Consider the following 19,041-nt stretch of genomic DNA (forward strand, 5'->3'; position numbering starts at 1 on the left):
CGATAAATTTGTTCGTGTTGCTTGAAATCCCCAAAAATTTTTGCACTTATTTGAGATATTAAAATACGTAATATAAGAAAAGTGACGCTAATTTTTACACAGCATAACAGCAGAAAAAATTTTTAATTCATATCTTTTCTTTTTAAGTTTAATGTCAGTATCTACTTTTGGTACCTATATTGATTAAATCTCAGAAATTATATGATTTATACTTTCATTTAATTTATATATTTCAATGTTTATATAATTTCTCTTTCTATACCGATGTTTGTTTATTCGCGAATCAACCAAGCACTGATTAGAATATTATTCAATTTTAATGACGAACTTTTGCACACTATGTTTTATTATTACGATTTATTATATAAATAGATTTTAAGATCTCACACAAACTAATTAAATAAAAGATCCTAATATTACATCTTGAAATATGTAGTAAAAATAAATATAGGATATTCCAATATTGAAGACTATGATCAAAAAATTACAATATACAAAATAAATATCAGATTTAAAATTAATTAATTAATTAATTAATTAATTAATTAATTTTAAAATTAATTTTAAAATTTCTAAAAATAACTAAAGTTAACAAAAAGATTAACAAAAATTATTCAAATTTAATAATATTTTAAAAATTTGATTATGTTTTAGAATATATAATATAATATTTTTAATAACGTCATAATATTTTAATAAGAAATAATTGTAATATTTATATTAGTTTGCGTAATAAAATATTCATTTCTGAAAAAGTTTTTGAATTTTTTACATAAATTATTACATCCACTTTTAGACACGTGCGCACACTTATGGCAAAAATTGTATGATTATACTTCGAAAATGACGGCTACTGCGACGAATCACACATATAATTTTCCAGTAATTTATAGATATGGAACATTTTGCATGTAGACATTGTACAACATACACCTAGGCCGGTATTCATAATCAGACCTTATTTCAAGACTTTCTTAAGTAATATTTTAAGATGCTAATACGGCTCTGTGATTGGTTAATGGCATCTTAAGATCGTACTTAAGACGGACTTAAATATAAGAACCGACTATGAATACCGGCCCTAGAACGTCGAAGTAAAGAGTCCGACATTTTTTATTTTGCTATCTTGTACATAAAGATAAAAAGGGAAGTGTTTCTCCTCGCAGCTTCTCCCTGTGTCCAACATAGCTCAATAGCTGTGACAGAACTTATACTTATCTAACAGATCCCGTCTTTCTCAAATACTGACTCCATTTTAAAAAATCAAATCACGCATTATACTTTTGATATTAGGACACATTTGACTATGACCATATTTTAGAAGAACTCTCTGTTACTCGATTGAGCCTGATTAAGCTGAGTCTCTTAATTACGAGTTCTTGTCTGTAATGCAAAGCGAATGCACCTTCGACTCAATATACTACTATATTTTAACTTTGCTTGCCTATGTATTGTTGCCAAACAAAGTTGGTCAAAAGAATAGGATTTTTCTATCTAGAACTTTTTTTCTATCTTATCAACACTTTAAAACATTAACATTACGTTTTGCACGTAAAGATGCGATTTCAATTGACGCTAGAAACCAGCGGCAGCGTCAAGAAAATGTAGTGGGGAAGAAGTTCCGTTGAATTTTGCGGTACTTACGCTAAAAAGTTGAGACGGTCTGAACTTCTTCCCTTTAACAGTTAAGTATCGCACATTCGCGTCGGCGCATTGAGCCTCCATCGATCGCTTGGACCTTGGACATTGCTTGCTCATGAGTCACGTGATCACGACGGTAGTAACGTCATCAAAGGAGCCGACGCAAGCCGACGTAATGATTGGTAATGGTTGCGTCGGCACTGTCGGCAGCGGTCGTGCTGTGCATTTGGTGCGGCGTTCCACCGGTTTCCGCATTTCGGTTCGGTTCGCTTCATTCGCCTCTCCTCTCAGTCTCCTCGCCACGCCTGCCTTAGCCGCCCGCTTTGCCGCTCCCGCTTCCACTCTCACGAGTCTCACGCGGCTTATCGTGAAGCAACGCGCTTGTCGCGCTTCTCTCGTCGACGTGAGTGAACACACGCCAATATTGTCGCGTGTGCGTGTGCCGCCGCGTGGATAAAAATGCCGCGCAAGAGAGCATCCACGTTACACGAGACATCCGCTGGACGCAGAAACGCCACTAAAGTGAGTTCCGATCGGTTGCCCTTCGATTTGCACGATCTTTGTGATTCGCTGCGCTCGAAAGCAGACACGACGGACCACGTGTTTCTCAAAAGTTGAGGGAGTCGGCGTGTTTAACCTCAAATGAGCAATGGCCTTAATCTACTACAATGAAGTACTTTGTCGGGCGGTAGCTCTCAAACCTACATCACAATCTAATTTCATGACTTTTCGCGATTTACCCCGTTTACCGTTCCTATACCTAAACACATTTGGTGTATTATCCAACGTCGTGTAATGACGGGGCTAACAGTTTTTCCTTCAGCGATGCATGGAAATAAGTTATTATAAAGTTAGTATTTCCTATTTCTGTGTCTACCGTATGTGTAAAAACTGATGGAATTGTCTATTATTTTTACTTTGGGTGGGACAAATTGAAACAAGGAGTTGAAGATGACTTAATGTATGAAATTAATGTGTAAAAAGAATTGCAATTTCTTCAATAATTGATTATCATAAATAACAAGATTTACAAGAGTTACTCTTTCCACCTTGCTTTAAAATATTCATCAACGAAGAAGCCAATTGCAGTTTGAATCACCGTTGGAGATCGACTGTCAGAGTCGTCATAAGTCAACTACATCGAGCGAATGGTAATCACAGTAAGACATCAATTGGGAGAGATTTTCTAGAAATCTAGGCACTAACTTGGCACAATTTAATGTGTAATATAGCATTCTATTTTTCTTATTAAGGACTGCAATTTCAATATTAACAAATAGCGAGACAGATTATATGGAATTGACACCACTATGCACTATTATAATTTACACGAATGGTAACAGTTGTATATATCATATAACGAAATTCTCAATGATAAAAAAGTCAACTTTCAAAAGCTACACATTACATATAAAGGAAACCATCCATGTCTCTTAGCCGCAGCTAATCAAAATCAAATAGAGACTTCTTAAGGTTTCCTTGTCAATAAAACAATTCTCACAGTAATCGACACGTTCTTTTAATCATGTTACGTAATCAGGAAATTGTACAGCTAGAGAAAAATCGTTTTGCCTTGTGTATGTATGTGTGTGTGTGTGTGTGTGTGTGTGTGTGTGTGTGTGTGTGTGTGATACCTGTTGGACATAATTATAGCCATTTACTAAACGGGATTTTGTAGTAACTTACGATAATTTACTGTATTATTGTAAGTTATGTACAATGACATAATTTTGCGTAATAGTTCAAATCGATCGAGCCGAAGACTTCGTAATGAAGAACTGACATTTCCTTTAACTTATCAATTGTCTTAATGAAGAAATTTCGCCACAAAATTGGGATTAATTATCTCATAGCGTCTCACAGTTAACCTTATTACACGATCGAGGCAGGGCAGGTCATGCAATTCGACCAATAGAGTTGTACTCCAAAAGCAAACACAAAAGTGACGTGCGTCATAACAACGTAACGTATTCGTTAAATATAATTTCGTTTCTAATTGTAAGAAACAAAACGTGTTTTCTATATTAACAAAATGTGATCTATTATCAATTTGTTAGATAAACGTATTACTTTGTATGCACAAGGTAAAAAAAAAACGTTGACAGGAAAACGACAATAATGTGCCAAAGAAAATAATAAACAATGAATTTAATATATTTATTGAGAAAAAAAAATTTGTTTGTGAATAGCAGCCGAAACGGACAGTGAATTTGTGAATTTGCGGTTTAATCGAGGGTTTAATACATCTTACAATTAATACGTTTACGCGAGCGTTACTTTTCTGTAGTAATATTTTACTAACTCATCATTATCGGAAGAATAATCCGTACGCTAAGAGACCATTGAAACTTGTAAGGTTAAATAAAAAATAAGCATTAAACGTTATCATTTGCTTCATTATAAATTTATAATACAACACGAACTATCGATCAAAGAACGCGGTCTCTGTTTCACCGCAGAATATACTCAGTCAGAATGTTCCAACAGTAAAATAATTTATGATAAGTATGTATGATAATGTACTTTGTATCGACAACTTTATACACGTACTACGTACTGGAAATGTAATGGCAAATTCTTATGACTCGCGTGAAAGAACTTGGTAATAAAAAAAAATGTTTTTTCCTTGGACTGAGAGAGAGAGAGAATATTATCATTTTTGCCAATTTTTTTCCGAATCAGTTTTAGTACTTTATCTGTGATCATCGTCTTATCAGGATCATGCACGAGTTAGATCTATTGTTAATGATACATTCAATTAATTTTATTATTGATGTAACGCATTTTTAAATTCTCGTGTTCATTTATCGTTCTTGTAAAATTCTTATATAAAATAATCATTTCAAAGTTATTCTCTTAAATGTGCACCAATTATTTCTTAATTATATCTCACTCCATCGCGATAGAAATATGATAAATCCGCAGTTACGTAATCAGCAATTACGTAATAATTACCTTTTTATCGTATATATACTTATTTATCGCATTATATCGAAATTATCGGAAAAATAATCAAGTGCAATTAATGCTTCCATAACAAGATATAGCTATAATAATTTTTTATTACAAAAACGAATATCGTTTCTTCATAACTATTTTTTTGGCTTTAGCTAATTACGCAGATATTGTTTTTATTTCCATTTGTTCGGTCTAACAATAAGTATAATTCACTCCTCATGTTTTTCCTTATATAAGGAACGTATTTGATAAGTCATTCGTTTTAAACTTTGAATTTAGTACATGACCGTCAATAACCAACTACTAAAAAACTTCACATTCGCATGACGTACTACCTGAGAGGAATAATACAATATTCCACATACTCGTCTCGCACTGTACCAAGAACACGATCGAAAACCGGCGCAATGGTGGGGTCAATGAAGATAGTCAACGCCTCGTGGTCCGGTTGCCTTTCAGTGTCGACACTTCGTTCCGCCTACAATCATGTTGATCGTATCGCGATTTCTTCCATTCGCGCTACACGTTTCGAGTCGCGTCTGTTAAATTTCGTAAAGTTGTGATCGCGTTCTTCTGCCCATTTCTATACTAATCTTTGACGTAAGTGATATCTCGAGCGGACTCATCGAGAGCAATGTTGACGCGACAATTTTATATTTATCACAAACGCATTTAAAATTTGTTATAATTCGCTGTTATCAGTGTGACGCATCGGGGTTATTCTGCATTCAACATGACTTTCGGAAAACGAGTAAAATGCTAATGTTACGGATTTTTTTATTCGCCATTTGCTAACAAATCACATTCATCGAACTAAATTACCATCACTACCATTTCAACATCGAAATCGCCTTCTTGACATGACTCTTTGATATTGAAGATAATGACGTATTGTATGGACTTTGAAAATCAAATTAATTGACTAACTTACTATTGATTTTCGGCAAAAGACAGAAGATACAATAATAATTACAATATATTTCTGAACATCGTATTTATAATATAAATCCTTCGTTCAAAAGCTTAAGTGTATTATATCAATTTTTAAATTTTATAAAACGTCTCACTTATATCTCGAGATCGTTCCATTTCTTAAGAAAAAAATGAAGATAGCGTTAATATAATATTTGCAAGAGGTTCTGTTGAACTTAACAAACGTAGAGTGGTATTCATAGTCGGATTTTATATTTAAGACCGTCTTAAGTACGCAATCTTAAGATGTTATGTGAACACAAAATCATCTTAAGACATTATTTGCATAATGAATTATAGTTAGTAGTATAATCATATAGATTTATAGCATCTTAAGACATCATTTTTAGCACAGAATTTTTAGCATCGAGACATTATTTAAGACGGTCTTGTGAAATAAGAACGGACTATGAATACGGACCGTAGACAGTTTCCAACGATGCTTTTTTTTTTCAAAGCAGAAAAATATAATCCATAGTTGGACATAGTATTTTCAATTTTAGGCATATTCACAACATCATGTGTGGCTCTGAATGTATTATAGTGTTATTTATTCAGTGAATTATCTGATATTTTACCTTGAAACACTAGATGCAAATAAAGTGAAAGATAATCGTAACTGTACCTTAAGATCTAGTTTGAAATTTTTCTATTAATACGATTACACATTCAATCTGATCTTTAGAGAATTTACATAAAGTTATATAACGAAACATAGAATGAATTTTATCTGCATACATCGTAAAATTATTCTATGAATTTTTGCAATTGTTTTAATAATCACCCGCACGAATTTTTGTTGACAATAAATTTATGCTTATATACTTAATTCATTTTTATCACTTTTATTCTTTGTTGCTTAAATAACATACTTGATATGATAAATTAAAAAAAAAATATTCTGTGTATGTGTGCGTAAGTGTGTGTTGCAATATTTTTCTTTATTGCGTATTCTATCAAATTAATCTTGATATTATAATCATTACATTGTCTCGAAATAAAATAATTATAATCTCGTATTTTGTGTTAATAAAAATTAAATGTATATAGTTTTAATTTTAATGCACATTTCGTACGCTATCCATTTTTAAAGATTATTTTTTTATGTTTTATGTTTCTAATTCGATAATATTATTTTTATTATTACGTAAAATTATTTTTGCATGATCATCATTTACCTTCAATGTCAAGCTTTGTCTTTAATCAATTCCGCATTTTTTGTGCATAAATGACAGTCTCGACCATTTTTTTGCGGAAGTATATCATTGATTTTGTACGATTGCTCGTTTAACTTTAATTATTTCTTTATGTAAATCGCGAGAAAGAATAACTAAACATTGTATTTAAATATCGCAGATATTAGAATTGAAATCTATACGATTATATACTGCTAACTATATTGTACAAAATTGAAAAATATATCAAATCGTGATATTTTAAGTGGTTTTTTTTTTATTTAATCTAATTCGCTCATCACACACACACACACACACACACACACACACACACACACACACACAAATAATAGCACCTTTCTTTAGCCATTTTGAAGAATATACGAACCTTATTTTGCAGAGAAAAAAATGTGATAATTTATTAAGTGACATATATATATATATAGTTAGAATTGTATTATATTGTATATATATATATATATATATATATATATATATATATAATTTAAAAAATAATTTAAATAAATAGTACAAAATTCTTCATATGTTTATCTATTATTCTACAAAATACAAAAGATTCATTTACGTAACAAGTATACATGAAAAATCTTTAAACAATAGGAGTTATACTATTGCTATATATATTTTTTGTTAGTAAAATACAAAACCACAATTTGTAACTCGTTAATTGAAAGAGAGATAAAGACTCATCATAAAAAACTCTGTATATAAAAAATAATTATTTTCTATAATGAAATTGATTTCCGTATTCTTAATGAAATCGCAGGATATTTATAAATAAATTTTTGCGGAGGCTTCCACAAAGAACTTCAAGAATGTCGATATGAGTTTCGCGTTGGAATTTCATTCTGTTCTCATAAATCATGACCTTGATGCAATAGTTCGAATATCTTACAAGTTAATTGACGCCATTTCATACTTGATAAAGTGAAAGTAACTGATAAAATTAAAACGTCACGTCGCGTAAGAGTTAAAAAACTCACTTTTATAAAGTGATAATTATTAAATTAGATTATTTTTCTCTATTTTGCAGACTCCAAGGTGATCTTTGTGTTTTCACCGTGTACAACAAATTCGTTTTTGTACTCTGTTCGAAAATCGAAAGCTCCACGCAAGAAATGGAAGAATCTCAAAGGTAAAGAACCCATTTTAAATAAATATTCTTATTTTTGTTCATATAGCCCCCTGCAATAGCGTTATCGGCGTATCCATTGCGTAGTATATTTTTTATTTTTATCATTTTAAATAAAAATAAGTGTTTGATACCATCGTGTATTTTAGGAAACTTGTAATTATTTTATTGCATTTTTAATTATCACCTTTTTTCATCTCACTTGCAAATATTAAAGTCTGAGTATAATTAAAGTCTAAAAATAATCATTAAAAATTCTATTTATTGTCACTAACTGTTTCGTCTTACTGCGACATTGCATATCATGCAGTAATTTTACCTTACACTCCTTACAGATATGAGGAATCTGATATGTATAAGGAACAGCCACCTTGCAGCTTACGAAAATTGGGAGGTAATCTTTTTTGTAGCCTAACTTAAAAGTTTTTACTTAAAAAAAAAGAAAGAAGAAAGGAGTCAAAGTCACGGTAATCGCCAATAACCAAATGCGCTTTCTAATGCAAGTCGATACGATCAATATTGCGCGATACTTGATAATCACTAATCAAATTAAATTGATTTTCTTATTGCAGACATGGTTCCAGCACGTGTCGTGCTGTATATGCTTTCGTTTTCCGGATTTCTCGTGTCTTTCATGATGAGAACAGACATTAATATCGCCATGGTGGCCATGGCGAAGCTGCCGTTAACGTCGAACAATGAAACCGCCGCGGTAACGTCTCACTGTTACACAATATCGAATGCGTCACACGTGGAGAACACCACTGTAACCAGGCCGGAGGTACGCTTGGATATTACGATATTGCATAACGCATAATTTCTTTTTTATTCATGTATCATTATTTCATACTAGCTTCAAAATAGTAATGATTTATTTTCTCGACGAAAAGAGAATCTTCTGACGCGTCAGAGGAAAATTATTTTTTCTCTTTTCATAAAGTCTTCTTTTACCAAGTTGCATTAAAATGCGTGCATATGCAGAATATTTGTTAGTCACAATATCGGAATATATTTTATTGTAGTGACTAGCAGGATCAACAATTTATTTGAATACGAATGCAGTATAGATACTTGGGTATTGTATAACATAAATATAATACAAATGTATTCCACGTGTCAAGAGCACACACACACACACAAAATTTCTTTAAGGAATACTTAAAAAGTGTACGTGTAAAAAGTTTAGTAAGGTAAAGGTACCAATACCCGGACACTTAAGCATAGGAAATGTACCAATACCTGGACACGTATCTGTGTCTGGATACCTTTAAAAAAATATAAATTTATGAAAATAAACGTTTGGATATTATAATTAAAGTTTCAAACTACAAGAAAAAATACTTTTATCTTTGATTTTAATTCGCGTTATACTTATAAATAATAAAGGTGTCCGGATATAGGTACATGTCCGGGTATTGGTACCTTTACCTTAAATAAGAAAGCAAAGTTCTCTGAGAAGAAGTTCAACAGAAAATCAGATATATTGTAGAAGCTAATAATATTATGAATTTCATCATCTATTCTATAAAATATGTCAAGCTTATTTTTTTATTAAATTAAAAAAGTAACGCTCATTTATTCTTTCACAAAAACTGTAGATCCTTTTTTACTATTTCTTTTATGGCTATAATATTTTTGAGAAAACAATTAATAAGTGACAGTAAAAGGATTGAATAAATTTAACTATTTTTAACTTCAGTGAAAAGCTAATCTGCTCAATTCGAGCAAATTATAGAAGAATTTTTATGTATACGCTGCACTACAATATCGTGTCACTTTTTTTTTTTTTTACAGGACGCTGGCGAATTTGAGTGGAGCCCAGCTATTCAATCGGCCATTCTCAGTTCTTTCTATTGGTGTTATATACTTTCGCAAATGCTCGGCGGTGTTCTTACTCAGTACTTCGGCACTAAAACCATATTCGGCGGATCTCAAGCCGTCACTGCCGTTTGCAGTCTGCTTATGCCAACTGCCGCGGAGATTCATTATGGGGCCATGATAGCATTGCGTAGTATACAGGGCATTGCAAGTGTAAGTTATTATCATCGGATAAAATAGCAAACTTTACTGTCATATTCAAACAAAATAAATATCTAAAGAATATCGTAAAGACAACTAAAAGACATTTTAAATCTTTAGGATAAAACAATCTTTTAAAAATCGTTTAAATTTTTCTATTCTTTGGGATAGCAAAAACAGATTTTTATGGCTAATCTTGATTTTTTATTTTTTTGAAAACAGGGACTCACGTGGCCCGCGATGTATGCCGTAATCGGGCACTGGATTCCACCGGTGGAACGCTCACGCTTCATGTCTTCCTTCCAAGGTACGTTATAAGATGCCGGCCGCTAACGGAGATTTTCGTGTGTTACAGTGAAACTTCGTTACGTTCGATTAGGCGAAAACTATGCGCGTACGCTCATATTACAGTCGCAAGTATAACGCCGTAAAGTGAAAGTCGCATATTCTTTTCGATTGTGTTCACGTGAATACTAATGCACGCTTCTTTCAGAGTGGAATATGGAAGTTCGAATGAGAAACTACACATTATTCTTTCAGTCAAAATTCCGGATCAAGAAAATGATCTCTTGCTAAAATGAAAATAATTCTATATAAATGTTGCGCATCGATCTGCGCGAAAATTGATCACTTGTTAATGATCCCGAATAGTTCATCTCCACGAGGTTGCATTCGCCGGACCGAGGGGTATACTCAACAGCAACCGCTCAACAGCATGAGAAAGGCCGAGTATACTTCCAGCTGGTAGAATCAGCCGGGCTCGTCGAACATGTATATTTTTTACACTTATCTTTCTTATATGTACAAATTCTATCTTTTGACTACATCCATTTGTCTGCAGTATGAATTAATAATAAATCTAATCATCTTTCTCACTCAAACTTTTCCAGAGTCGGACCACAAGTTTCGTTTTATCTATTCGTTTTATTTACGATATTGCGCGTTTTTTCTGTTTACTTATTGATCTAAATTATTAAATCTAAGTTATTAGACTTTCTTTCTGCTAGCACAAAATGTGTCTTCGAATGCTGTTTATATCCTTAAATCCGCTTTAAACGATCTATAATTCATTTCAGATTTAGATAGAATTTTATGTTAATTCAATTAGATATATATTTTATATACATATATGTTCCTCAAATGTTTTTCGTATTTTGCACGATATATTAAATTATAAATAAAATTTTATCTTAAATTCTGACATGAATTATAGGTAGTCTAAAGTAGTGTATACTGACTCCCTATTAAATAAAGTTGGCCTTCGTAAAGAAAATACTTCGCGTGATACTAGAAATATTAACTAAATGACTTTTATGTGGGTGCGTTTTATGTATATGTAACATAACAACAAAAGCAATGCTAATGTGAGAGAAAAGATCTATACTTTTTTTCCTAACTTATACGCATACACATAACTTAATTTCTTCATTACAATGCACTTTTTGTGATACCGATCTCTGCGTACGAAGAGTGGCACTTATTTTGCAGGTAGAACGAGTTTAAACTTTTATTATTTACAGACATAGAAGTTTCATTGTCCCACTATTAACAGCTTCATCATGCCTCATCATCGTCCTTGCGTACTAAGTCTTTACTTGAATCGCTTTACAGGGTGAGATACGTACACCTCGACTGAAGAGCGATCATCACCACGCATGAGTCGTAACAAATCAAGACCAAGGCCATTCGACAAGCATCATGTTTCAGCTTGTTCCGGATCGTAGGGTGAGCTATTCCTAACATCTAGGTTGTCTATATTCAGGGTTCAGCATCGGCATCGGATTGACCTATCCGTTGTGCGCGTTCATCATCGTCCATTTCGGATGGAGAGCTGTATTCTACACGACTGGTACTGTCGGTCTCGTCTGGTGTATCTTTTGGTATTTTTGCGCTTTCGACACTCCTGCCTCGCATCCCCGAATATCTAAGCCAGAACTCCGTTACATTCAAGAATGTGTTAGAAACCAAGTTATCGGAGCGAACGAGGTAAAGTGATTTGTATCTACTATGTATCTACTCTGATTTATTAAATAATATCTTTTTTAAGAAGAAACACACTAACATAACTGTATTTTTTTTTAAGGATTTGCCCGTTCCTTGGAAATCTATACTCACGTCTTTGCCGGCATGGGCTATCGGTATTACAACCTTCGGAAGAATATGGGTACATTATGTCTTTATCATTCCCGGCCCGATGTATATGAAGACAGTGTTAGGATTCAGTATACAAGCAGTATGTATTCAAGGAAAAATCTTATTGGAATTTTTTTCAATGTAACGATTAACAGAATAATCAAATTTTTAATTTGTTTAGAACGGTATCCTGTCAGGTGCACCATTTATCTGTAGCTACTTAAGCTCCGTTGTATTCTGTTACGTTGCGGATCTTCTAGTCACGCGGAAAATCATGACTTTAATCACTGTGCGCAAAATATTTACGGCACTTTGTAAGTCCAGCGGCGGTTTCCTTCAACTTATCTAATACTCGGAAAATAAATCTATTTTTTTTCTTTATAGCTCAAGTGGTTCCCGGAATACTCGTGGTTTTAATTGGATACTTAGGATGTGATATTATCTTAGTTTTAATCATATGGTTCATAGCTGTTACTCTCATAACAGCCGGCTATGCAGGCGCAATGGCTAACATCGTTGACATCGCTCCCAATTTCGCTGGTCAGTGCGCCCATTAATTTGTGAATATACTTATTTCTTAAGAATATTATGATTTAAAAATCAATATGTTATTTTTTCAGGGCCAGTGCTAGCGTTCGCGCAGACGATTCACATGACCGCTAGTTTCCTATCTCCTATAGCAGCTGGTCTGCTCACGCAAGAAAGTGTAAGCGTTATATTTTCTTCTTTTATTTTTCCCTATTATTAATTAAAAAGCTAAAATAACATAATGTTCCCAACAGCAATCTCTCGATTCGTGGAGAAATGTATTTGCGGTTACTGCAGGTGTATCTTGCAGTACGTATATCGCCTATCAAATATTTGGTACGGCGGACATACAAGCATGGAACTATCCCGATCAAAAGTATCCTCAATCTGTTCAAGAAGACTCTCGCCCGTTAAATGATTCGTCGCGGGAATAGAGCCAAGTTTGTTTCGAGCCGAAAAAATCCGTCAGAACAAACGTAATGTACCTTTGTTTCGGTTTCTTATTTTCCCGCTATCGTCATTCCTTATGTTAAAACTTAGGTCTTTTAACGCGCAAAACGTAGTCGAATATATGTACGAATATATGAAAAATACCTATTTTCAATACCGTTCTATTATTGTAAATAGATCTGATTGTTGATATGGAAGAAATTATATAGTTATCAAGGTAATATGTATCATAGTGAAGAAGGATATTTTTATGAAATGATTGCCTCAGGTACATAGAATGTTTAAATCAGTTTTTGATATAGATCATACGCAATATACAGATACTATATACTCGAATTGTGCACAAATGTTTGAAGAAATAATTAATATTAAGTAGCGTGCGTTTGTAAGATGTCACACAATCCTAATTAGGAAACGCGCCGTTTTATTTCCAAATATTAAACGCGGACGACACGCAATTGTTTTTGCGTAATATTATTATTCGAACTTAAATTATAAACCCCTTTCTTAATTTGTTATTAGCAATCTTAAGAAAGTAACATTTTTAATCACTCGAATGAAATAAATTCAATGTGAAATCGCACGAATTCCTGCATTCTAAAGACAAGTAATGTACTATATTCTTCAATTTTGCTTGTTACATACTTAAATTCTTTATTCTGAAGTTATTGTATAGTAATTTATTTGTAAGATAACTTACTATTTCTTAACACTTTGAGTGCCAAGTTTCGGCATTGAACTTAATAAATCTAATATAATATTTTAATATTTATTGTTCTCTTTAATGTCTTAGTAAAATTTATATTTCATTAATGTCTTAAATATTTAGTAAAATTATTCTTAATCGAGTAAATAAGACGTCACTCACAAGTGGATGACGGAGTCTTTGCGGAAATTTACGCGTCACCCAGATGACATGGCACTTAAAGTGTTAAGAATGATTCATAAGATGTGGATTTCGTAATAATATGGAATAGTTACTTGTTTTTCTTTAATTATGTACGTACGCTTCTCAGAACAATGACAATTTATATATATATAAGAGTTTAAACATATATACAAGCATATGTATACACATATGTATACATATGTATGCTGGTATATAATTAAAACATCCAAGAATAATAGAGTACTTATTAAGTTTAGAGAGATACTTAAAATATACATCTACTAAACATAGCAACTTTATTTACACAATTCTCAAAATAGAATATAATTTTAATCATCATGCATTAGAGAGAATTAAGTAAAATCATAGAATTGGAGTACTTTTATTGGTTCCTACTTTTTATAATCAGTGCCTTATGGTACATATAGATTTTCAAGGTTCATAAAATTCTAATAGAACTCTCTTTACCTCTACGTCTAGTAGAGATTTTACAAATTAGTATAGATTTATACGTAACATATGTCAAAATTCACGATTATAAATACTATAAACTTGCCACTATATCGTGCTGAATGCGAGAGAATATTTATTGCAGCTGCATTTCGATATATATATATATATATATTCACTGCCAGTACTAAAAATCTATAGTTTACGTCACATACACTATATAGATTTTCAGTACAGGCAGTGACTATCGAAACGCAGCTTATGTAGCGTCATATAAATCGAATTATGCGAATAAATTTTCAAGAGCCTATAATTCCGTATTTAGAGATCAAATATTAATAAATATATTTATTTTGTAAACGTTATAAGAAACTGTTATGTTGCCGGACATTTTATTCCTTTATAAAGTTTTATATTTATGAATATAATATTGCAATGATTCCGTTAGTAGCCTAAGATACATGCATATGCACATGTTTTCTAATAAGTAATGCGAGAATGTCATTAATATTTAAATAATTTTTATTGAAATATCAATTCGATTTGTTTTTCTAATTTTATCTCGTTATTCGTAAATAAAATATTTTATATGTCGGCAACACTTATACATATGTTCTCGTATATTAGTGCACAAGTACTTTTGTTAATACATGAGACTTATGCATTAATATGGTTGTGTCTTTATGTAATATCTCGACGCGTACATGTTACGATATCTTTACCGTATGTAAAGTACATGTACTGAAATTGAACTTTACACATAAAAGAAAATGCACCTACTTTTATTAACGTTTGAGACGTGTAATAAAATAATTTTAAAAACTTGTATTTTACGTTATTTTACACTTGTTTCTTTCAACACAAAGTTCGTCAAATAAATATGTATTATTTCATAAAAACTATAGTATGACGTACGATAAATAAATAATCTTACAATTAGTATAGAATATAAAGAGAACTTATTCTTTTACTTTCTTTAATTATATACGTTTAGTTTATTTCTTATTTCAGATGTCATATATACTCATCTAAATGTTAATATCTTCTTATATAAAATATATTTTAAAAACCCCATGTTTATAGAGGCATTTTCAACTGATGTGTAATAAAAAATAACGTCAATAATATATAATAGATATATTTAATTATTATTGGCATTATATATACATATATTAATTTTTTGTTCCTATTAATTTATCATTATTATTAATATGTAGAATTCATAAAATTTTACCATTTTTCTATAAAACCAAGGACCAGAAGCGTCAAGAAATATAATAGAGTAGCAATAGTATTACATATTTTGTATACTGTATACTAGTAATATAGTACCGTATGCGATAAAATATGTTAAATACCGAGAGAATATGACAGACACTAAATAATGCAGATACGCGATTTAATTCAAAATATATGAACATATAGTTTTATTAATCGCAGCGTTTTTATTACGTGCTTATTAGAACCATATCCGTCTCTTTCCTTTTTATTTTTCCCGTCTCTTCCTTTTATTTGTAAAATTCTATAATCATATTACACATTACATCTATGTATATATATGTACTAGATTTAATGTATATGTACATTCAATTCTCTAAATTTACAGATATAAATTCCTCTAAAATGATTCATGATATTAAATATTCCGTGTAGCCTGAGTTATCAATGAAATAATACGAAGATTATTTTATTAGGAAATGATTATAAATCCTATGTAAGTGATAAATGAGAGAAAAAATATCTGCTAATCGTGAATGGCAAATAAAACAGATTCTTATTCGAGAGTTGGTTATATAATTATTTTAACTATCTCTTTAACTACCGTAAGCTTTTTTGTATTAAATACTATAATACATAAAAATTAATTGAACGTTTCTTATGTCGTGTGAATTCCACAATTTATCATTATTACTAGCTGATTAAAGCTAGAATCAACTCTAATAAATATTAATAGCTGACATATCAATTGGTGACGTGACATTTTTTGCATAAAAAACAGACAAACTAATAACAACATGACAAAAGTGTTTAGTTCGAGGTTTAGTTATTGCACAAATGAGCTCATAAACCAAAAAAAGATTTGATAAGTTAATTTTTATTTGCATTCACAAGATTGTTCTATAAATTTTAAACGACTAATATACCTTCAAATTATTTAATTTTGTCGTAGAAAATAGAAGTTTATGCGAGTAAGTAAATGATATTTCGAGCTCTATTTAATGATCTCATAAATTGTGCATTTTCGTACGCACCATTAATCTCACATATTCCAAAGATAAATATTTTTCAATCCTAATCCGTCTCAGCCTATACATTTTGAAGCAATGGATAAGGTGCATATTTATTTATTTTCATATTTACTATATTTATTTGCAACATCCTGATTCATCTATTTCTCCTGGTCCATCACTTTATATGTATATCGAAATAAAAACAACTTTGACTTACCGATACGATGCGCAGCAGCGGAGATGTAACACTATATACGTCGATCTGTAAAATACAAATTTGTCCAAATTATTACAACCGCCTAAAATAATTGATATTCTACAAGAATAACTTTTGCGCGAATTTAACGAAATAATTATAAACTTAGATTTAATAAGAGTAAAATAATGATTCGAATTATAAATTACCTCGTGGTTGCTCCGCTGTCGCCTGTTGCCTCCCCGGGCCTGCTCCTCCTCTCAGATCCTCTCGTTTCACGTCCATGATACTCATCTCACGCACTCCCGAAAATTACAGTTAATCACGAACTCGAGCATTAATTAATTAACACAATACGATAATTGCACGGCGAGGTACTTCCGAATTGGCGATTATACACGACGCGACGCGTATATACTTCGGTGCATCACGACGGATAAATGACGCGAAAAATGTAGGATCGTACGAAACTATATCATCGGCTCGCGGCGTCTCGCAAATCAACGATTATTAACGGAATTACCGGAGTAGTGTCGGAGCTGTGTAGAATTTCAGCCTCCGAGTTCGCGCGGCACGAACGTCAAATTCATACGCGATCGTATAAACGAGAAAATATCAAAATGTCGGATTGACCGCGACTAATTAAACTACGTCGCGACACGTCGCCCCTTTCCCGTTGCATTCGCAACGTTTCGTGAACGGCCGACGCGACAAATTCAAAAGGGAAGGCACCTGACATCGCGCATTGACGCGCGCGACGCACTACGCGAGTCAATTTCTTGCCCAGTTTATCTTTTCTCTTTCTCCCTCCAACGTGAAAAGAAAAAGAGGAAAGATGTACCGCGCGAGAAGTTCAGCTAAAAGGAACAGCTGGCGAATAAATAACCGAAATTCGTAATTCTACACGCGTAACGCGAGACATATTCGAGCTTACGTATAATCTACGTTCCGCGAAGAAACGGTTATTATTGTTATTGCCCATAACGACGCGAAATGACGATTCAACGTTCCTATATAACATAACTTTCGTTCGACGAACCAAATCGCGCGAAATGCCTCACCTCGATACGCGTGCTGATCATTCGCCGTGAGTGTCCGATTCGACTTGAGAATTGCATATTTGTAGCGAACGATCGCAAGTCGTATACATACAGTTGTTTCGAGAGATATAATATACATACGGAGCGACACGCGCGCCATTAACCTGTCCGCTCGAGCCTCGCCGCGCAAGTGATGCCGGTAGTCGGTAGTGTCGGTACTCGGCTCGGTAGCGCCGCACCCTCACTTCTCACCCCACCGCGGCGCGCCGTGCGCGGCGAGAAAACAAACACCAAGGCCGCGGCGCGCGCCAACGATTTATTTTCAAATCTTTACTCCGCATATACGAAATTAACTTACGCCGAATATTCGATTCCTTCGCGTATCATTTTTTCCTTTTTACTTAATTTCAATAAACAGATTACATACTCGCGTATCTCGTATCGCAATTTTCGCGCTTCAATCTTTATGAAACTTAGTTTCATCTAACAATTAAATTGATTCTTTGCTCGATTAAAAGCATTTGAAGATTATATATATGTTTTTAATTACGCTTTTATCTCAATTCTATATATATGTATTTTATGTGCATTCAATTTATTTGTAAAATATTAATGATTTGTCAAATATTCCGATAAAACATTTTACGACGCGATATATAATTGCGCGATATAAAAAATTTTAAGATAGATATTTAAAAAAAAAAAAGAAATACAATTTTTGGTAAGAATGGAAAGAAACATTAAGTAAGCGATTTTAAGATTAATATAGGTATTAAATTTATATGTTATATCCCACGCGACGTGTACTTTGCTACATCACGATGAAAAAATGACGCGAAAAATGTAGGATCGTATGAAGCTGCAGTTTATCTCGTGGCGTCTCGCAAATTAACGGAATTAATATATGGGGGATATCGATCGTGTCGGAGTATGCAGGATTCCAGCCTCCGAGTTACCGCGGCACGAACGTGAAATTCATGCTACGTGACGGAGAAATATCAAAGTGTCGCGAATGACTTAGGGCTAATTAAACTACGTCGCAACACGTCGCCCGTTTCGAAGCCGATCTGTCTCGCACTTGCGACGTTTCGTAAATGGCCGACAAATTCAAAAGAGAATAACGCACCCGATGAGATATCGCGACGAGAGACGCGCGATGCTACACGTATCAGTTGAACGGACGCGATCGCCCGATCGCGAATAAAT

General features: G+C 32.8%; 2 protein-coding genes across 9 annotated transcripts in view; one reads left to right on the forward strand and one right to left on the reverse strand.

Moving 5' to 3' along the window:
- The window catches only part of LOC143905204 (coiled-coil domain-containing protein 170), a 162,851-nt gene that overhangs the window by 143,432 nt on the left and 378 nt on the right, over positions 1 to 19,041 (reverse strand). For 3 of the 6 annotated variants that reach the window (XM_077420440.1, XM_077420445.1, XM_077420446.1), the window contains exons 1-2: positions 17,005 to 17,938; positions 16,817 to 16,861 (exon numbers count right to left, since the gene is read on the reverse strand). The gene's annotated coding sequence lies outside the window, so the exon portion shown is untranslated. Of the gene's footprint in view, positions 1 to 16,816; positions 16,862 to 17,004; positions 17,939 to 17,999; positions 18,019 to 19,041 lie in introns of those variants that run through there. The other 3 variants (XM_077420441.1, XM_077420442.1, XM_077420444.1) reach the window with 3 other exon arrangements.
- LOC143904935 (sialin) lies at positions 1,807 to 15,802 on the forward strand. 3 transcript variants are annotated; one of them, XM_077419936.1, is made up of 12 exons: positions 1,807 to 2,163; positions 7,801 to 7,902; positions 8,235 to 8,293; positions 8,472 to 8,680; positions 9,694 to 9,930; positions 10,141 to 10,225; positions 11,681 to 11,904; positions 12,002 to 12,151; positions 12,233 to 12,365; positions 12,436 to 12,591; positions 12,672 to 12,757; positions 12,834 to 15,802. In XM_077419936.1, exons 2-12 carry the CDS (start codon positions 7,886 to 7,888, stop codon positions 13,011 to 13,013), a joined length of 1,536 nt encoding a protein of 511 aa, XP_077276062.1. In that variant the 5' UTR covers positions 1,807 to 2,163; positions 7,801 to 7,885; the 3' UTR covers positions 13,014 to 15,802. The 3 variants fall into 3 exon arrangements, with proteins under 3 accessions (XP_077276062.1, XP_077276064.1, XP_077276065.1); XM_077419938.1 differs by lacking the exon at positions 1,807 to 2,163 and adding an exon at positions 5,037 to 5,199; XM_077419939.1 differs by lacking the exons at positions 1,807 to 2,163; positions 7,801 to 7,902 and having other exon boundaries at positions 8,233 to 8,366.

Source organism: Temnothorax americanus, unplaced genomic scaffold (genome assembly GCF_048541705.1).
Source record: "Temnothorax americanus isolate GAGA-0224 unplaced genomic scaffold, ASM4854170v1 Scaffold6, whole genome shotgun sequence".
NCBI lineage: Eukaryota > Metazoa > Arthropoda > Insecta > Hymenoptera > Formicidae > Temnothorax > Temnothorax americanus.

Coding starts and splice junctions, on each gene's coding strand:
- LOC143904935 (XM_077419936.1), top strand. Junction 8,294..8,471: donor CAGCTTACGAAAATTGGGAG/GTAATCTTTTTT, acceptor TTCTTATTGCAG/ACATGGTTCCAGCACGTGTC. Junction 12,758..12,833: donor GTCTGCTCACGCAAGAAAGT/GTAAGCGTTATA, acceptor TGTTCCCAACAG/CAATCTCTCGATTCGTGGAG.